This window comes from Hirundo rustica, chromosome 12 (assembly GCF_015227805.2).
Source record: "Hirundo rustica isolate bHirRus1 chromosome 12, bHirRus1.pri.v3, whole genome shotgun sequence".
Taxonomy (NCBI): domain Eukaryota; kingdom Metazoa; phylum Chordata; class Aves; order Passeriformes; family Hirundinidae; genus Hirundo; species Hirundo rustica.
This window is the reverse complement of record NC_053461.1, coordinates 9,669,013-9,685,676: the sequence shown is the minus strand read 5'-3', so window position 1 is coordinate 9,685,676 and position 16,664 is coordinate 9,669,013. Positions and strand designations below refer to the sequence as shown.

Sequence of the window (16,664 nt, the reverse complement as noted above, 5' to 3'; positions counted from 1 at the left end):
TCTCCCATCACAGATTTCTGTGGAAACCCTGAGCCATGCCAGGTGTCCAGGCTGTGGAAAGAGGTTTCCCCCATAGGAGTACTCTGCCCCTCCAGTACCCACAGGACCACCCCAGGACGCTTTCCTGCTAGAGTGGCTCAGCAGAAGCCTCTGTTCTACAGCAGAATCCCTGCCTGTGTGCCCTGTGTCGTATGTGTCCCACACAGCTCTTCACCATCCTACACCTGCTCCAGATCTGGACCCCATAGAGAATCACAGAATTATTGGGGTTGGAAGGGACCTCTGGAGATCATCCAGCTCACTCCCCCTGCTAAGGCAGGGTCACCCAGAGCAGGTGACAGGAACACATCCGGGTAATGCTTGAATGTCTCCCAAAACTCCACGCCCTCCCTGGGCAGCTGTTCCAGGGCTCTGCTGCCCTCAACGTAAAGAAATTCTTCCTCATGTTTAGGTGGAACTTCTTGTGTTTTGGTTTATGATCTTTGTTCCTCGTCCTGTCACTGGGCACCACCAAAAAGTCTGGCACCATCCTCTTGTCACCTGCCTTTGAATGTATTAATGAGACGCCCTCTCATTGCAACTGCACGTAGTCCAGAGACAGCGCTGCATATGTTCCAAACCCCATCCCAACCATGTTCTGGGCCAGCTTCTCTCCTCAGGTGTGTTCCAGATCCGTCCCCTGCTTTGTTCCAGAGCAGCTCCCCTTTTCCCGAGCCCCGGGCCCGCGAGTCCCCACGCAGCGCGGCCGGCAGTTGTTCCTCCGGGCCGCAGGGGGCGCTGCGGAGGGGGGGCGGGGCCGGGCCGGGCGGGCGGTGCCGCCGCCGTGTTTACAGCGCCCGCCGCTCCCGCCCCGCCACCGCTGCCCCTCGGCCCGGCCCGGCGGCCGCTGCTCTGCTCTCCGCGTCAATGCGGTGCCGCCGCCCCGCGGCCTCGCCCGGCCATGGACACCAGCGACCTGTTCACCAGCTGCAAGAAGGGCGACGTGAGCCGCGTGCGGTGAGCCGGGCCGGGCCGGGGAGCGTGTCCCTCGCGCCCGCCTCTGCCCTTTAACCGCCCTGGTCATCGGGATGAGCGGGGCCGGGCCTGTCGGGGCGGCCTGGCCTCGCCGAGAAGTGCTTACCTGAAGCTCATTCCGGCCTCCCAGGGCGGCCTTGGTGCCGGGGTGCAGAAAGGGCAGTTTGTTTCTCATACATTAATGCAGCTTGTTTGCAGCCCGAGGAGCCGGGTGTGCACCTGGGTCTTTACCGGGGTGCTTAGGTTCGGGTGAGGTGCACCTGGTTCTGGCAGGTGTCAGACAGTCACTGCGTACTCGTGGATGTGGATGCGGCCTGTGGCAAATGTCCTTGCACAAGGCTCCTCTCCAGCGGCTCTTTCTTTACCAGTGGAAGTGGTATTTGCGTTGGTAGGAAGCTGGATCCCTGGGTTGCGATCGTCATGGAAATGTTTAGACACCTTTTGCTGTAGACTATGGGAGTATCTCTGAGAAATATGGGGATACTAAAATTTCAGGTCAAGTTTCCTTGCTCATTTCAAAGCAGCACAGCTTAACTGCAGTGAGGCAGATGGGCTTGTTGTCTGCAGGGTGAATGCAAGGTCCAGGGTTTACAACAGGCTCTTTTCCTGCATCTCATGGTTTGAATCTAAAACTCTTCTTCGCCCCTTTATCCTACTTGATCCTTCCATCTCTTAATGTGCGATATGCCAGATAACCCAAGCAACCTCTGTTTCAAGGTGCTTGCTAATGAAGAGTAAGTGTGCAAGTAGATAAGGTCTGGGGAACATTGTTATCTGTTGTGATTCTGTTAGATTAAATCATTGCAAGCAGTAAATTGTAGGTTTACTGTAGAAGGAGGGGTCTGAGGGATGGCCTTACAGAGGCCTTAAGATGACCTGTATAGAAGTAATGGTGGAGAAATGAGAGTCTGAGAGTGCTGTCAGAGCAGGGGGTACAAATTGACCACATGGGACTGAGTAGAAAGGAGCTGAGTTGCTTGGTGTGTTGAATGTGGTCAGAGGATCCTGAAGTTTGAGACAACAAAGGTGAAGGGAGTGAAGAAGAGGACTCATGTGGTGGGTGATAAAAAACCAGAATTTGAGCCAGGCTGTGCAGGAGATTTGTCTGCAAGGCAAAGCCCAGATTCTAGAGGTGTCAAAGAGGGAATGTTGGCAGCACTGGATCTAGCCTAAATGTGCGAGACAAGGAAGTGGCAGGATTTAAGAGCAGTCTGGAGTGATACTGATGTTGTTGCTTTTGTCAGGAGAAGCCACAAGCAGGATGGGAGTCCAGTCTTGGCCTTGTAAAATTGGCCACTTATTTGTAAGGCTGGGAGCACTGTTGGGGAATCTGAAGGTACTGCAGAAGTACTCAGAATTTTTTTGAGACTGCTGCCTTGTTAGAGATGTATTTAATTACCCTCTTTCCCCATATGCACCACTTAAAATTGAAGGGGGCTGTGAGGCTGTGCTGTATAACACCATTCTTTGGGTGAAGATTTGGCTGATGCCCCTTGAGGCACAGGTGACAGTTCCCCAAGTCCAGTGCAAGATCCTGTCATACCTTTGAAAGCTACTCAATGAACTTGAAGTTACATCTTCTGCAAGAGGAGGTTGTGACTGAGTGAGTAGCTGCATGAAGGTATAACTTCGCTCTCTCCCTTTTCTTCCAGATACCTTCTTGAACAGCGAGATGTGGAAATTAATGTCCGTGATAAGTGGGACAGTACACCCCTGTGAGTGCTGCAGCCTGGAGCACTGGCTGGGCGGGGGGTAGGGCCTTCAGAGCTCCTTTACTCTCTTTGCATCAGCAGCCATGAGCACTGTTACAAAATGTGTCAGGTTCTGCTTTTTTGGAGCTTTAGCTACATAGTTCTGCTTCTCTTCCCTGTGGGTGCTGTGCTGAATGTGTCTTTGTCTCCCCATTTGATTGTGGCTTGCTGTAGTGATGCTCAGAAGCAGGGTTTTGTGACCAATTACCTGGATTAAGCACTCTGCTCTTAGCTAGATTGGGCTTTTCCCCAACCAAAGTCTGTGGCGTTCTAGCATGTCCTTTTGGGTGAAAGTTTGGCCTGATAAAATGTCAGGAGGCTGTGGGATCACAGTCTGTCTGGCAGTAGATAATGAGGAATCCCCCTGGAGGTGCTGAGGGATGTGCTGTGAGCTTGTTACCTCCCCACAATTCCAAAGTATATTTAGACATCTGCAATATCTTTAGAGTACAGAATAGCTTCCCAGAGTAAAGGTAGACTGACATTTGGCTGCTGCAATGCGCGTTACAGGATTCTCCTAGTTTGTAGGAGAATTTGAGGTCCTTGTGAAAGAGGATCATGAAAGGCTTAGATTCTGAAAGAGAAAACAAAACTCATTGAAACAGAACTTCAGTGGAGGGTGAATTTGCTCTACATCCAGTGTGGGTACTGTCCTTGGTGTAGTGTGTGGCAGTCAGACTGACAACAGAAGGAGGATGGAGTGTTTTTGAGAATTCAAGGACTGCTGTGTGCCCATGAAATGATCTCCATTAAAATGACAATGGATTTGGCAGCTGGTAGTGCAACAGAAGATGCTGAACCCAGACTGGGAACTGCTGAACCCTTGAGAGCTCCTTGCAGTGCCTAGGATTGCTGGGAACAGATCCTGCTTAGTCTGTTGCTGGGATCAGGCTTTTGTGCTATTTGGTAACGATTCTTCACTCTTATGAGGAATCGTCTCCTAAGCTTCTCAGGGATGCTCAGTGCGGTAACCTGTGTGTGGTGATGTGCCAAAACACTGAATTTTGCTTCCTACTGCATCTCTAATTTTCTTTCTCTCATTATTGTCAGGTATTACGCCTGTCTCTGTGGACATGAGGAGCTTGTACGTTATCTTCTAGCCAATGGTGAGCAAGTCTCCTAATATGGGTGCAGTGTCTTGCTGTGGTCTGTTGGGATTGTATGTCCTTCTTAGCTGTCCCTTGTGGAAAATTCTTCTGTTACAACCAACCATCTGATCAGCGATCTCAGGCTACAGAAGGAGCCCTGCATACACCTTCATGGTCTCTTTTGCAGGCCATTTGCTGCTTGAATTTACTTCTTGAAATTGCTTGAAATTTCTTGATTTGCTTGAAATCTTGAAAATGCACAGAAAGGGAAGCTGTCTGTGATGGCTTAAGGTGGCCTGACTTCCTGAAACCGCAGCTGATATTTTGTGAGGGCTCAATGGTGTTGGGAATATGCTGATCTAAGAGTTGTATTTCATAGGAAGAATTGTCTGTGTAAAACTTCCTTGTACTCTACTGATAGCGTGGCTTTGTAAGCAGGACTTAAATGTGAAATACAAGGGATTTTGCTAATGTCAGACAAAGCAAGACCAATTCTTCAGGCCAGGTGCCTGCCCATTTGGTTCTCAGCACTCAAATTCTCCTAGGTACTGCTAGTGTTTTGCCAGAGGAACCAGAGTGCAGTCACATCTCAAAAGGTCTGGTTTTCTGCTGCATTTGCAGCATCTTAATCAACGACTTGTGTAATTCTAAATAGGAAAATGCAAATGCCCTCCAAATTTCTATCAGGTAAACCTAAAGAGGCATCTCCTGTCTTTTACAAAGCAGAAATACTTTTTAGGAGGAGTTCTTAACAGTCCAAGAAATGATTGCCCTCTTTGCACAGTGAGATTTGTCTTCCCAGACCACTGCTGAAGCCATGCTGGGAGGCTTTTTACATGGGTCAGTTTAAACAAGTCATGACTTCCTCAGAAAGGGATTTGTCTGTGGGAGAGCAGCTTTAGATTGTACACATGTGAGGGAAGCTCAGTTTTTGTCAATATGCTTGTCACCAGAGGGGACAAAACAAAACATGTCAGCAGCCAGTAGTCACACTCATTTAATGACCATCTGGGGACACTGGAGAAGGATCTAAGTTTGCCTGCTGGCCTGTGCCTGTGGTTGTTTAACAGGAGCGAAGTGTGAGGCAAACACTTTTGATGGAGAGCGTTGTTTGTACGGAGCTCTGAGTGATGCCATCCGCCGGCTGCTGAAGGAGTACAAACAGATCACAGCCAAGTGCATGAAGAGGGACTACTACGATGTCTTCCTGCAGCGGTAAGGACACAAGGCCTGTGCAGAGCATCCCATCATCCTTCCTGAGCTCTTCTGCATATTTGAGCTCTCTGTTCGGGGCAGCTTTGAAAGGCAGCTGATCAGTACCCTCTCTCATTCCTGGGCATGTAGAGCTTCCTAAGGGACGTTACTCTGTGCCCTAAGGGTGATCTCCAGGTGTGTGTGTGCATAGCCTCCAGTGAGTTGTGTACAGACTCCAGAGTCAACAGAAAGCTGGTCTTTATAATGCAGAAGCACCGAGCCATCATCCTTGACTGTCAAACCAAAATCAGATCACTAAAACCACATCAGCAATTTAGTTGATAGTATGTCAACTGAAATTCAGTTTCAGGACCAAAGGTACTATAGCTTGCAAGATGAAATTTTCAACACTGATAAAATGTTTCTCATTTGTGAAACAGAGCACTTTAAGAAGCCTCAAACTGACTCATGGTGACATTGCCCAGTTCTTTCTTTTTGGTTATTAAAATTTGTTAAGATAATTTTGAAAGTTGCCTGTCCCACATTGTACTAGAGGTTGAGTGGCAGCCTAACTTGCTCAGGAGTAGAGGAATAGTTTCAAGCTTTTCTTGCTGTTTCTCTACTTTGGTAACTCTGATGTTATTACAGATTTGCTGTTTGGTTTTTTTTGTTTGTTTGTTTTTTTTTTTTTTTTTTTTTTTTTTTTTTTTGGTGGGTTTTTTTTTGTTGTTGTTGTTTTTTTCTTTTTAGTTCCCATTGGACTGACTTACAAATGTTAAAACCTTGATGTGCCTTTTTTTTTTAAATCTTTGAAAGAGGAGTGTTAATAAGTCCTAGAAAAATCTGACAATCTTCCCAGTTACTACAGTGTCCTAATTTCTGAAGCTGTAGGAAGAGTGGGGAGGAAGGAAACTCATTTATCTTAAGTAAAATCAGATTCTGTGTTCCAGGGAAGTACAGTTTTGCAGGGTGATTTATTACTGCCCTGGTGACTGTGGCTCAGATGGTTCAGGGTTGATCATATGTGAAAGCTAAAATATGCTGATTTCTGCTTCTTATTCAAGCAGACCTTTTGTTAACGTTGAAACAAAGAGCAACAGTTGGGGGGCAAAAAGTAAAAATCTGATGCTTTTATTTCGTTTGGGGCAAGACACTTAGAAGGAAGAGTATGCTAGGGGCAGGAGATTGAGATTAGCATTCAAGACTCTGACAACATCTCCATGTATGACTCCACACCTTTCTATGCAGTCCAGCTCTCTAGGAGTATGATGCCTGATGTCCACCTGATTTGACCTCTTGAGGATGTTTGTGAGGATATATGTGCAAGGAGTGATGGGCATTAGAAAACACTGCTGATGGTTGCTGTAGGCTCTAGAAGTAGCAGTTTTGTTTTTTTCCTTTTGAAGAATGGAGGTAGGGGCATGCAGGCATAAATGAGGCTTTGCCTTTGATGTGGTAATTGCCCATATTTCATGCCTGTCACATCCTTCCTTCTTCTGAGGTGTGTCACATCAAGTCCACTCCTATTTGTTACATGGTTAAAGTGTGCACACTGACAGTACCCAGAGAGCAGGAAAGATGCATCTTACTTTATAGCAGGGTAGTTCTTTTTGAAAGTGTATAATTTTGCAGGGTTGGTTTTTTTGTTTTTTTTTTTGACATCTGACAATTTAAAAGCAGTATTAACTTATAAAGATGTACTTGGGGGCAGCTAAGTTCCATTTTAAAATCTGTTCCCGGTGTTCACCTAAGGCAGGAAGCTTTCATTCTCCAGACTCTCTTTTGCACTAACAAAACTTTGAGTTGTGGAAGGGAGTGAGACATTTCCATGCCAGTATGTGAAGTACCAGCCCCATGCTGGCCTTCCTGCTGAGCAGGGAGGGACTGGGGTATTTGTTCATTTAGACCTAATTGTACCATGTTCCCCACTAGAATTACTCCATTCTTTCCTTTTTCGTCTTGCAATGAGTTTTCTTTCTCTCTGTTCCTTGCAGGTTGCTGGAGCAGGGTTACCAGAGTGACATTGTTTTCATCGTTCATGGCAAATCCTTCTGTGCCCACCGCTGCATCCTCAGCGCTCGCAGCACCTACTTTGCAGAGATGTTTGAGACCAAATGGAAGGGGAAAAACATGATAGTGTTGAAGCACCCCCTGGTAAGCAAGGCTGTGCTTCCATTCTTTCCTTTCTTTTGCTGTTCCAGCTGGGTGAGGAAAGTGAGTTTGAGGGTTAACTTCCACAGTGAATAGCTCCTGGGGCTCAGAATAACCCTAGTTGAGGAGAAGGGCTTGCTGGAGGCACTTTATGCAGTAAAATTGAATTTTTTTCAGATAACAAAAAGCTGCAGATTGCATACCTTCCCTTTGTTCCCTCTGTCATGGACTCAAACATATCTTAATTGCAGTAGCATGTAGCTGTTACCATCTGCCAGCTGTGTCACAACCCCTCTTTAGGATGAGTTGTCTGTCTTAATTCCTGGTGGACAGGTGGTCTGTGGTGAAGACATCACCTCCATAATTGGCACTAATTGAGTCCCTTTTGTTGCCTTTGCAGCAAGAACTAAATAGGCCTTAAGTGCATTCCATCCATTAACCACCAATACTCCGGACCACATTTCTGTAACTTGACTCTGGCAGTGCAAATCCTCTTGTGACAAACGTAATTCTGGTTTCTCAGAACACTGCTCTCCATTCTCTTTGTACAAGAACACCTTTCCTCTGGAATTGGGAAGATGTGGAAATGTTTCTGATCAGTAAAAACCTAGATTTTGCAGAGCCTGTATTACAACCATGTCTCTTGAGTTCCTCCGTTAGTCAGGTCCTGTCCCCTAAGGTATTAGTATCAGTTGGAACAGTAAGGAGCTGTGTAAGCTAGGTGAAGTGGTAGCATTAGTTATGTGGGGAGCAAGGAAGTCATGTGCAGTGTGTGAGTTCTTATTTAAGTTTGTCTTTTTTTTTTTTACTTGTTAAGGACCATGTTTCAAACTTGCTATTAAATTCATGGAGATTCCCAATGTAACTTTCTCTTGTTTTATTTTAGATTAACCCAGCAGCCTTTGGTGCTCTTCTGCAGTATCTATACACAGGTAAATGACCTTGCCCTCTGCTGTTTGTTTACATGGCTGGTGGGCAACTGTCTGTGCCTCTGCACTGAGTGGCACAAGCTTGCACTCAGCAGTGTTTGGGTGCTTGAGTTGCCAACAAATCCTCTCTGCTAGCAGAAAAGGAGAATGTGAGCAATCGCCGGCTCTTCCAAGATGTTTGTACCTTCTGCCACTTGTCCTGCCAGTAATTATACAGTCAATTAAAACCAAAGTCAGCTTAGGTTGATTGGTTGGATTGATTTGGAGACTGTATTTTTAACTTAAGGAAGGAGAATCTGTCATCTGGTGTAACAGCCTCCTGAGCTGATGAAAAGCCAGTTTCCCATGGAGGACATTTTCATTTTGGTAAACCTGAGCAGTGTGTGCTGCATGCTTTTACTACTTTCTAATATTTTTTCTGAACAGAAGTGTAGTGGTTTCACGTTCGCCAAATTCTGGTTACCAAATTTTGTGTAGTGGTCTTAGGGTTTATTCTCTTTTTGTGGGAGAAAGATTAGGAGAAAAAGCAAAGCAGGCTCAAGCTTAAAAATAAATAGTTTTATTAACACACACTAAAAGGATGGGAAAAAAACTAAAACAAAGCAGAATGAAACTTCAAAACACTCTTCTCTCCCCTTGCAAACTGTTAACCTTCTTACAAAACAACATAGAGAGACACAACCTGTGATTTTTCAGTCAATTTCACAATTTAAACATAATCTTTCATGACTTTGGCAGAGGAGTCTCTCTAGAGTACCTTGGAGACACTCACCACAAGACAAAAACAGTCTTGTGACTCCCAGTGTCACAAATCTGCAACTGCCTGGAGTTTTTGCAGATTGTGCTGTTCCACCCATTAGCAGCCTTTCCCCTGGCTACTCATGGGCCTCTCAGTGTATCTGGGGTACTGTTTAAGAATGCTTCTTCTAGTATAAACAAGGATTCTCTTCTTCTATCTCTAAAATCATCTCTATCTCAAAAGAAATAAAGACCTCCTTTTACCCCAGGAGCCGAGGGCTTCAAATCACTTCCTCTCTAAAGTCATTTTTGTCTCAAAGGTTGAGACCTCCTTTTAACCCAGGAGTGAGTGCTTTGAGATTCTCACTTAAATCTCAATCATATATCAGTCCCTGATATTGAGTAGAACCAGAATTCCCCCAAATAACGTTAAGATGTTACAAGGAAGAGTCCATTTCTCCATAGTTTACCCCAGAGAAATCTGGTTAAAAATGTCCCCTTCTTCGATCCCTCTGTCCAATAATACTGTCAGTTCTTTCACTTCTTATCCGCTGACTTCATGCGGTGTCTCTTCTACGTGCAGTCTGTCTCTTTCTTCTCTCTCATGGAAGGGTTAGGCCTTGGAAGCTTCATGTTGCCAGGAAAGGGTTCAATCTGCCCAGGCCTGCAGTGGCCATGTGCTCTTTGCCCCTGGCTGCAGGGCTGTATAGACACAAAGCCGTGCTGATGGGGGAGGCTGGTGGATGTCTTCTCTTCCACCCCTCGGTCTCACTGATGGTGGCTCAGCTCGGAGTTGTTACAAAGCTGCAGGCTTTCTTTCTCTGCTGCCAGCCGTTCTTGAGGCGGGCCATGGCTTGGCCCCCTCTGCCGCGGCTCTGAACACGTGGCCAGCACTGCCGAGCTACAGCCTCCCCTCTCTCCTGCCGGCAGCCGGGGGAAAGGGGACACGGCCAGGGGAAAGGGGACACGGCCGGGGGAAAGGGGACACGGCCAGGGGAAAGGGGACACGGCCGGGGGAAAGGGGACACGGCCGGGGGAAAGGGGACACGGCCAGGGGAAAGGGGACACGGCCGGGGGAAGGGGGACACGGCCGGGGGAAGGGGGACACGGCCAGGGGAAAGGGGACACGGCCGGGGGAAAGGGGACACGGCCAGGGGAAAGGGGACACGGCCGGGGAAAAGGGGACACGGCCGGCCCCCGTGCGGGCACTGGCTCCCAGAGGCCTGGCCGGGCCCTGAGCCGGGCCCCCCTGCTGCCCATGATGTTACCTGGTGACTGACCCGGAAGCAAGAGAGTGACCTGCAGGGAACCAGGGTTTATATGGGTACTTCCCAAGGTCACATTTGGCATTCTCAGTGGCTAAAACAGATGCCAATATCCCAGACTAGCCTTCTGATCGGTCCCTGTCCTTTCTAAAGCAATTCCAAGGTCCCGACCAGGAAAAACATTCAACATTCCTCCATAACTAAAAACCTTTGCCAACCCATGACAATAAGTTGATCCTAAACCTTCTATGAAAATGCCCAGTGTTGTATTGTAGGCATGCTAAATGCTGAACTATCTCCGGCCAGGAGGTGGTGCCAGAAATTAACGTTGTCTTCAAGGCTCTTTTTTCCAATATGGTGTGTTCAGAAAAGTCCCTTGCCGCATTTTCACTGATTGTACAAGATTCTGGGAAGAAAACTTGTGAGCCTAAAGTCTATTCTTTCTCAGAGCGGGATAGTCAACGGTAGCAGTCATGCCTGCTGCTGTTGTGCTGCTGTTTTTTGATTTTCTGAGGGAATTAGACATGTTTTGTATAGCCTGTTTGGTCTTTGGACTTTTGAATGAAGCTATTAGGGTGAACCCTGGAAAGTGGAAATGTGAATTAAATGCCAAACTGTTGTTGATTTAAGTGGTGGGTGATGGTGGAATACTATGTCTTAGCTTCTGGGACTGAGTTGTAAGTGGATGCTAGAAAGTGAGCAGTGTATCTAATTACTAAATTTCTGTGCTATCAAGTCTTCAGACCTTATTTTTTGCCATTTTTATACCTAAATCCTGTGGATTAAGAGAGATGACTGCATTTCTTCCTGATAGGTCGTCTGGATATTGATGTAGAATATGTCAGTGATTGCAAGAGGTTGGCCAAGCAGTGTCGGTTGCAGGACCTCATCGATGATTTGGAGACCAAATGTAAAAAAGTCTATGAATTTGGTAAGCATTTGACTTGTTGTTGTCTCTGCTGTGCCTGTGTGCCCTTTCAGGGAGAAACAGGAAAGTGTGATGGTGGATGTTTCATGGTGTCCTTGAGGCTTCCAGAAAATGATTCTGTTGTGGAATTTCCATGTTTGCATGATAGTTTTTAGTCATGGCCTTTCTGTAGGGCACCTGCAGTACTTTCTGACACATGCATGTTTATACTTTGTATTGAATGCTTTCTTTATAGTAGAGCAGCCGTGGCAGCAGGACTTTGCTGTGGTTGCCAGACATTCAATTGAGTATGGTGGTGTATATATTTGGAAGTGCCTTCCAACAGGGAACTTGTTTAAATCCCCAGAAAGATAAAATATAAGTCAGAAATAATTTTCTCCATTTATTTGACCCCTAACCAAAGTAAAATGTTTGATAACTGGCCCAAAATGGGTGCAGAGGGAGATGCAACACTTCTTTTAAAAGCAGAGAAGTATTTCTGAAAGCATGTGTATATTAGTAACACATGGATTTGTCAAACCTTAAATGAAACAATCTTCTATTTAAGGATTTCTTGTTATCCAAATAACTTGTGATCTAATTGTGACATAAGCTAATTGCATGAGGACCTGCAGTTGGAGTTTTTCTTTCATCTCCATAGCTCAAGCTAACAGACACGTGAAGAACAATCAGAACAGCGCAAGTGGTGTTAGTCACGAAGCAGAAAAAACAAAACCTTCAGGCTGAAAGCTTCTGATTATCGTTCCGTGCTCTGAGTTAACTCCTTTACTTTAATCAAGTTAATTTTTATTTGAGAAGAGACTCCAGTCTATAGTTTCAAGTCAATAGCATTTCTTCCCTGGTCTAAGAGGCAGGGGTATAACTGTTCCACCTTTTCCTTTTGAATATGAGCTGTGATTATTCAGCCTCCTGAAGTTGCAGGACATAATTGATAGAATACTTCTGGCTCAAGAAATTCCTCATCTCTAAATCACATGGAAGATATTACCATGTGCAGTTTCCCTTTACATATGTGCAGTTGTTTGGTGGGGGCCGGGGAGGGGGGTGGTGGCACAAGCTTACCATGGTACAGCTTGTTCCCATGTAGACCAGGGTCCAAGTCCTTATGGAAGCTGTGTCACAGGTCTTACTTCTCCTATGTAAACACAGACCTGAAGAGATTAGAAATGCATTTCTTGGTATCTACAAAAGCTGTAAGGTATCAGTTTGTATTTAAGTGGCAGAAAAGGGGAGTGGTGAATGAATATAAAATAAAAGCTACTCAGAAATCAAGTGTCATCTTTTGATATCAGAGTAATTCAGTGAGATGCCAGAGCTCCTTTTTATATTTTTCTCCCAGAGTCTAGCTGAGACATTCCACCATAATTAATTTAGTTGAAATCTCATATTATATTGTGGAAGGAAAAGAAGGTGCGTAAACCTGTGAACTGCTAAAAAGCTGACCTCTTGGTGGGTTTTCAAATGGAAAATAATGAAGTAAAGTTTCAGGTTAGTTGGAAGTTTTAGATAAAAGCAGCACTTGGAAATACAGTGGCACTGGACAAATCATTTAAATTCCGTGTACTTTGGGGAGGGAACAATTCTTCAATTTTGAGGCCTGACAGAAGACTGTCAATGGGTGGTTTATAGCACTGATGGAAGAACTAGTCTTGATTTTTATTTAAGACAGGTTGGATTCAAACAAATAGAACAACCGTTAAAAGTTTGTTTCTTAAATCTCGTGTGGAAGTCAGGAAAACTTGATTCCTCAGAAAGGCATATATGTAATAGTTATAGAGGTTAAAAAATTGGAAAGATCTTAGATCACATCATGTCCGGCACTTGACAAAGCTTATCTGTTTCTTTGAGTGTTTTAGGAACAGACATTTGATTAAGGTCTGCGGAGTAGGGTCATATATTGCATCTGTATTATGAAGTTGAAACAAGAAAGCAAGATGAACTCGAGCCTCTGCAGCTTCACTGGATAATTGCAGTGTCTACAATCTCATTACTTAGAGTTAATCAGTATTTCAAAAGCACTTAGTATCTTGGCATGCACAGACAGTAGTACAGGAAGAGGATGACCCAGTGCCTTCTGTTGCACCTGAGATATATTTGGGTGTGAATGCTTGCCTATTTTCCCCTTTGTGTATATTGTGGTTGTAACAAGAAAAAATTATTGCGTTGTTTGGAAGGGCTTAAACAATTTGTCCAGATTATGACATAATCCTTCCTTTAGAAGTGCATGTATTAGAAAATAAATGTTCTGCAGTTACTTCAGCAAGTTTTAGGGCAAAAAGTGTGTGAACAAGGTTTGAGATGCTTACCATTGTAGCAAAGACACTGGATGTGCAGAATCTGTGGTTGTAGCTAATTATGCCATTTGGAAGAAGATGCATCTGCGTGTGGCATCATTTTTAAGGTTTTGGGAGTTTAATGGGGTTTATTTCTGGCTCTTATGTTTTGTGATACATTGACTCAATTTAACCAGAAGACTACAAAGAAGTGTTGGGCAGGAAAACCAAGGTAGCTGATACATTGGTGGGTGAGAGTCAGTGCTATGCAACTCTGCTAGACTGGGAAGAAACCCAGTCTCAACATTAATCACAGTAAACCACATTAACCTTCAGCTCTTTGCATTGTTTATGTTGCTGTTTTCATAAACCCCTCCATTCATCTTTCTTGCAGTCCTCTTTCATGGTCCCTGCTGCTTGCTAGCAGCCAGCAGCTTATTCCTATTTCACAACTTTGGTTTTTGTTGTCTTTGTTAGGAAAGATTTTCGAGTGATACCAAATGCTGTCCCTTTGGATTTGAGTGATGCAGTGTCTGAATAGATTTGCTTCTCAGAAAGATCTCTGTTCTTCTGTGTCACTGGGAAAGTGCACAGATGCTCTGTGGATCCCAAGAGAATTCTTTGCCTTGACTGCTGCTTAAAACTTGCTGAGTCCATTAGCACTTACAGAGCCTGACCTGGTGACTGTTACAATAAGTACTACAGAAATACAAAGGCCATTAAGAATTTCTAATTGCAAAGTAGGAACTTCCCTTCTTTCATGGTGATGTGTAGGTGATCAGGGCTTTTTGAGAAAATACACTCAGTCTGGTTTGTGTTGGTGCCAGGCCTCCGCATAGCTTATTTACCCTGGAAGTCATTTATTTGAGGGTAGAATTTCGTGCTAATAGGGCAGCCTGTCTCCTTGCTGGTGAGCTTTGTGTGTAGCAATCATGGTACCTGACTATTTTGTACTGGTAGGTTATCCTTCCCTTTTCAGAAATCTTTCTGGGATATGTGGCCTGTGGAGAGGTACAGTGGTGGCATATTTGAGGAGTGCAGCAGTCACTGCTGTGTGTGTGTGTGTGGAGGAGGGGGTGGAAATCTTGTTTTGTGGCACATCGTGGTCTTCTTTCGCCCACGACCCAATGGAGTCATCTGATGGAGCTCACTTAATGCTGTGCAAAATGTCAGGAGAAATGAGGTCTCAAGGTGGCGTGATTCACCTGTGAGGGGTTTTAATGTGGTGAATCATACCTGTCAGAAATTCTTCTGAATGCTTTGGAGTTAACTCTCTGTCTCTCTGGCTCCCAGCAGTATCCTAAAGCTTCTTCACCACAACTTTGCATTTTTCAGTGGTGCTTTATCTTTTTCACATGCTTCCTTGTATGCCAGGGACTCCTGAATGTCTTACATGCTTCAGTTCTTCCCCCAAACCATGCTGACCTGGGAACAAACCTCCGGTGGTGAGCTGACGTGGTGGAGCAGGGTGACCAGAAACAAGAAAGGCTGTGTTGGCCCTGAGTCTACTTTGGGCTGCCACTCGTTTGAAGATAGGGTTGGCTTCTATGAGCTTCACAACAACTTTGGTCATAGCCAGACCACTAAAGTATGATCATGTATTTTGCTTTCCCTTTAATAGGCTGCTTTATTGCATAGACTGATAAGACAAGACAAGAAGACACACTAGGTGAAAAAGGCAAATGAAGTTGCTGTCTCTGAATGGTCTGTTTGAGCTCTTTGATGGTAGTGATGCTTAGTTCAGGCACATGCAGGAGTCCGGGTACTTTGCGATCCTTTGTGCTTTAGGGATCTATAGATGGAGAGTAGAGAACAAACTCATACCTGATGAACTTACTGGCTAAACAAGAATAAATCCCTTTGTTCCCTGGAGTGAAATCAGGATGGCACAGCTGAAATGGGAGCTGGTGAAAGTACGTGGTGGAGCAGAGAGGCATGGAAGCAGATTAATTTTAAAAACTCTCTGGCATGAGCTTTACCTCAGGTGACACTCTCAGCTGTAGGGGTTGGTTGGGGAAGGCAGCGTGTGAGTGGCTTCTGCAGGGATCAGGGCAGCCTGATCCATGCTCCTTAACTGTAATTGATGACACGGATTCCAGATAGCAAATTGGGCTTGAAATATGCTTGTGCCAACTTTGGTTCCCACAGCTGATATTCCAGCATAAGGAATTAAGTGGAGGTTTGAGGAGAGACAACAATACAGGTATCCCCTTCTAGCTCTGCTCACTGGCTGCAGTGACGGGTGCTGAATATGTGTGTGTGTAGAAGAATTGTGTGTGTTTTGCAGTAAAAACTGAACAGCAATAATACTGGTTTTCCTTGCATGTCTTTTATCTAAATGGGAGAGAATGTTTATAGAGGAATTCAGGCATCTGCTCTTTTGTTTTTTTGCTTCTTCCAGTCTCTTCCAAGCCAGGGACCTGTGTGAAAGTGCTGACGATTGAGCCTGCAGGTAACTGCCGGCTGCAGGAAGACCTGGCTCTCCTGGCAGACTGCGCCCTGCCAGCTGAACTGCGGGTAGGGAGCACTTCTACTTCTTGTGGGCTCTGTGGGATGGGATATCTGCTCGCTTGGGTCCAGTCACATCATTGCTATGTGGACTTTAGTGCTTGCTTGTTTCCTGGTGCTCCAAATGCTGGAAGGCTTTTGTTGCTTGGAAATGCTGTAAAATTGTGTAATGAGACCATCAGTGCTGGTCTTTCCCCTTGGGTGTTCCCCCCAGCAGGGGTCTTGGTAAATAAAACCCTTTCCATGTGGTTGGTGGGGATTTCCCCATTGAAAATATAAAATGGGACAAGGCCCCCATCTCTTCTCTTTGCTGTCCTTCTTGAGAATTAGAAATGTTGTGGCAGCAGGCATTGGTACCCAAAGGGATATATAGGTGGAAGATGGCTTGCTGAGCTTGCTTGCTAGGAACTGACGCACTGCAATAGAGAGATGCTTCCAAACTCTGAAAATATTTCTGGCAGAAATGAGTCCCTCTGAAGAGAATTTAACTTGACTAGCAATAGATCTACTTTTCCTAACTATGTCTTGTCCCTCAGAAATAGCCACCAGGTTGAGGATGACTATGTTAAAATACCATTATATTATTAGTTAGGATCACATATGTGGATCTTCTCCCCCATTTGCAGAATAGAATAACTATTAGTTGTCTTCATTCTTTCTGCATCTGATGTTTTCTTGTAATCTCAGTAGATTCATTTTAGTCTTATGTATGTCCTTTTTTTTGTCTTCTTTCTTATACCAACTGCTGTATTTAAGAATGTGGGGAATTTTAGGTGGCTGCTGCACCCAGAGGTTGTATGACTTGAGTGATATAGTAAAGTTTTA

At 45.1% G+C, this 16,664-nt stretch overlaps 1 protein-coding gene across 2 annotated transcripts in view; it reads left to right on the top strand.

Moving 5' to 3' along the window:
• Positions 1-841: 841 nt before the first annotated feature.
• The window catches only part of ABTB1 (ankyrin repeat and BTB domain containing 1), a 30,093-nt gene continuing 14,270 nt past the window's right edge, over positions 842-16,664 (top strand). The window contains exons 1-8 of one of the 2 annotated variants that reach the window (XM_040076080.2): positions 842-996; positions 2,667-2,729; positions 3,816-3,871; positions 4,924-5,068; positions 7,042-7,201; positions 8,085-8,130; positions 10,945-11,061; positions 15,733-15,848. In XM_040076080.2, coding sequence (XP_039932014.1) covers positions 941-996; positions 2,667-2,729; positions 3,816-3,871; positions 4,924-5,068; positions 7,042-7,201; positions 8,085-8,130; positions 10,945-11,061; positions 15,733-15,848 — 759 coding nt within the window. In that variant the 5' untranslated portion in view covers positions 842-940. The remainder of the gene's footprint in view (positions 997-2,666; positions 2,730-3,815; positions 3,872-4,923; positions 5,069-7,041; positions 7,202-8,084; positions 8,131-10,944; positions 11,062-15,732; positions 15,849-16,664) is intronic. The other variant, XM_040076081.2, reaches the window with a different exon arrangement.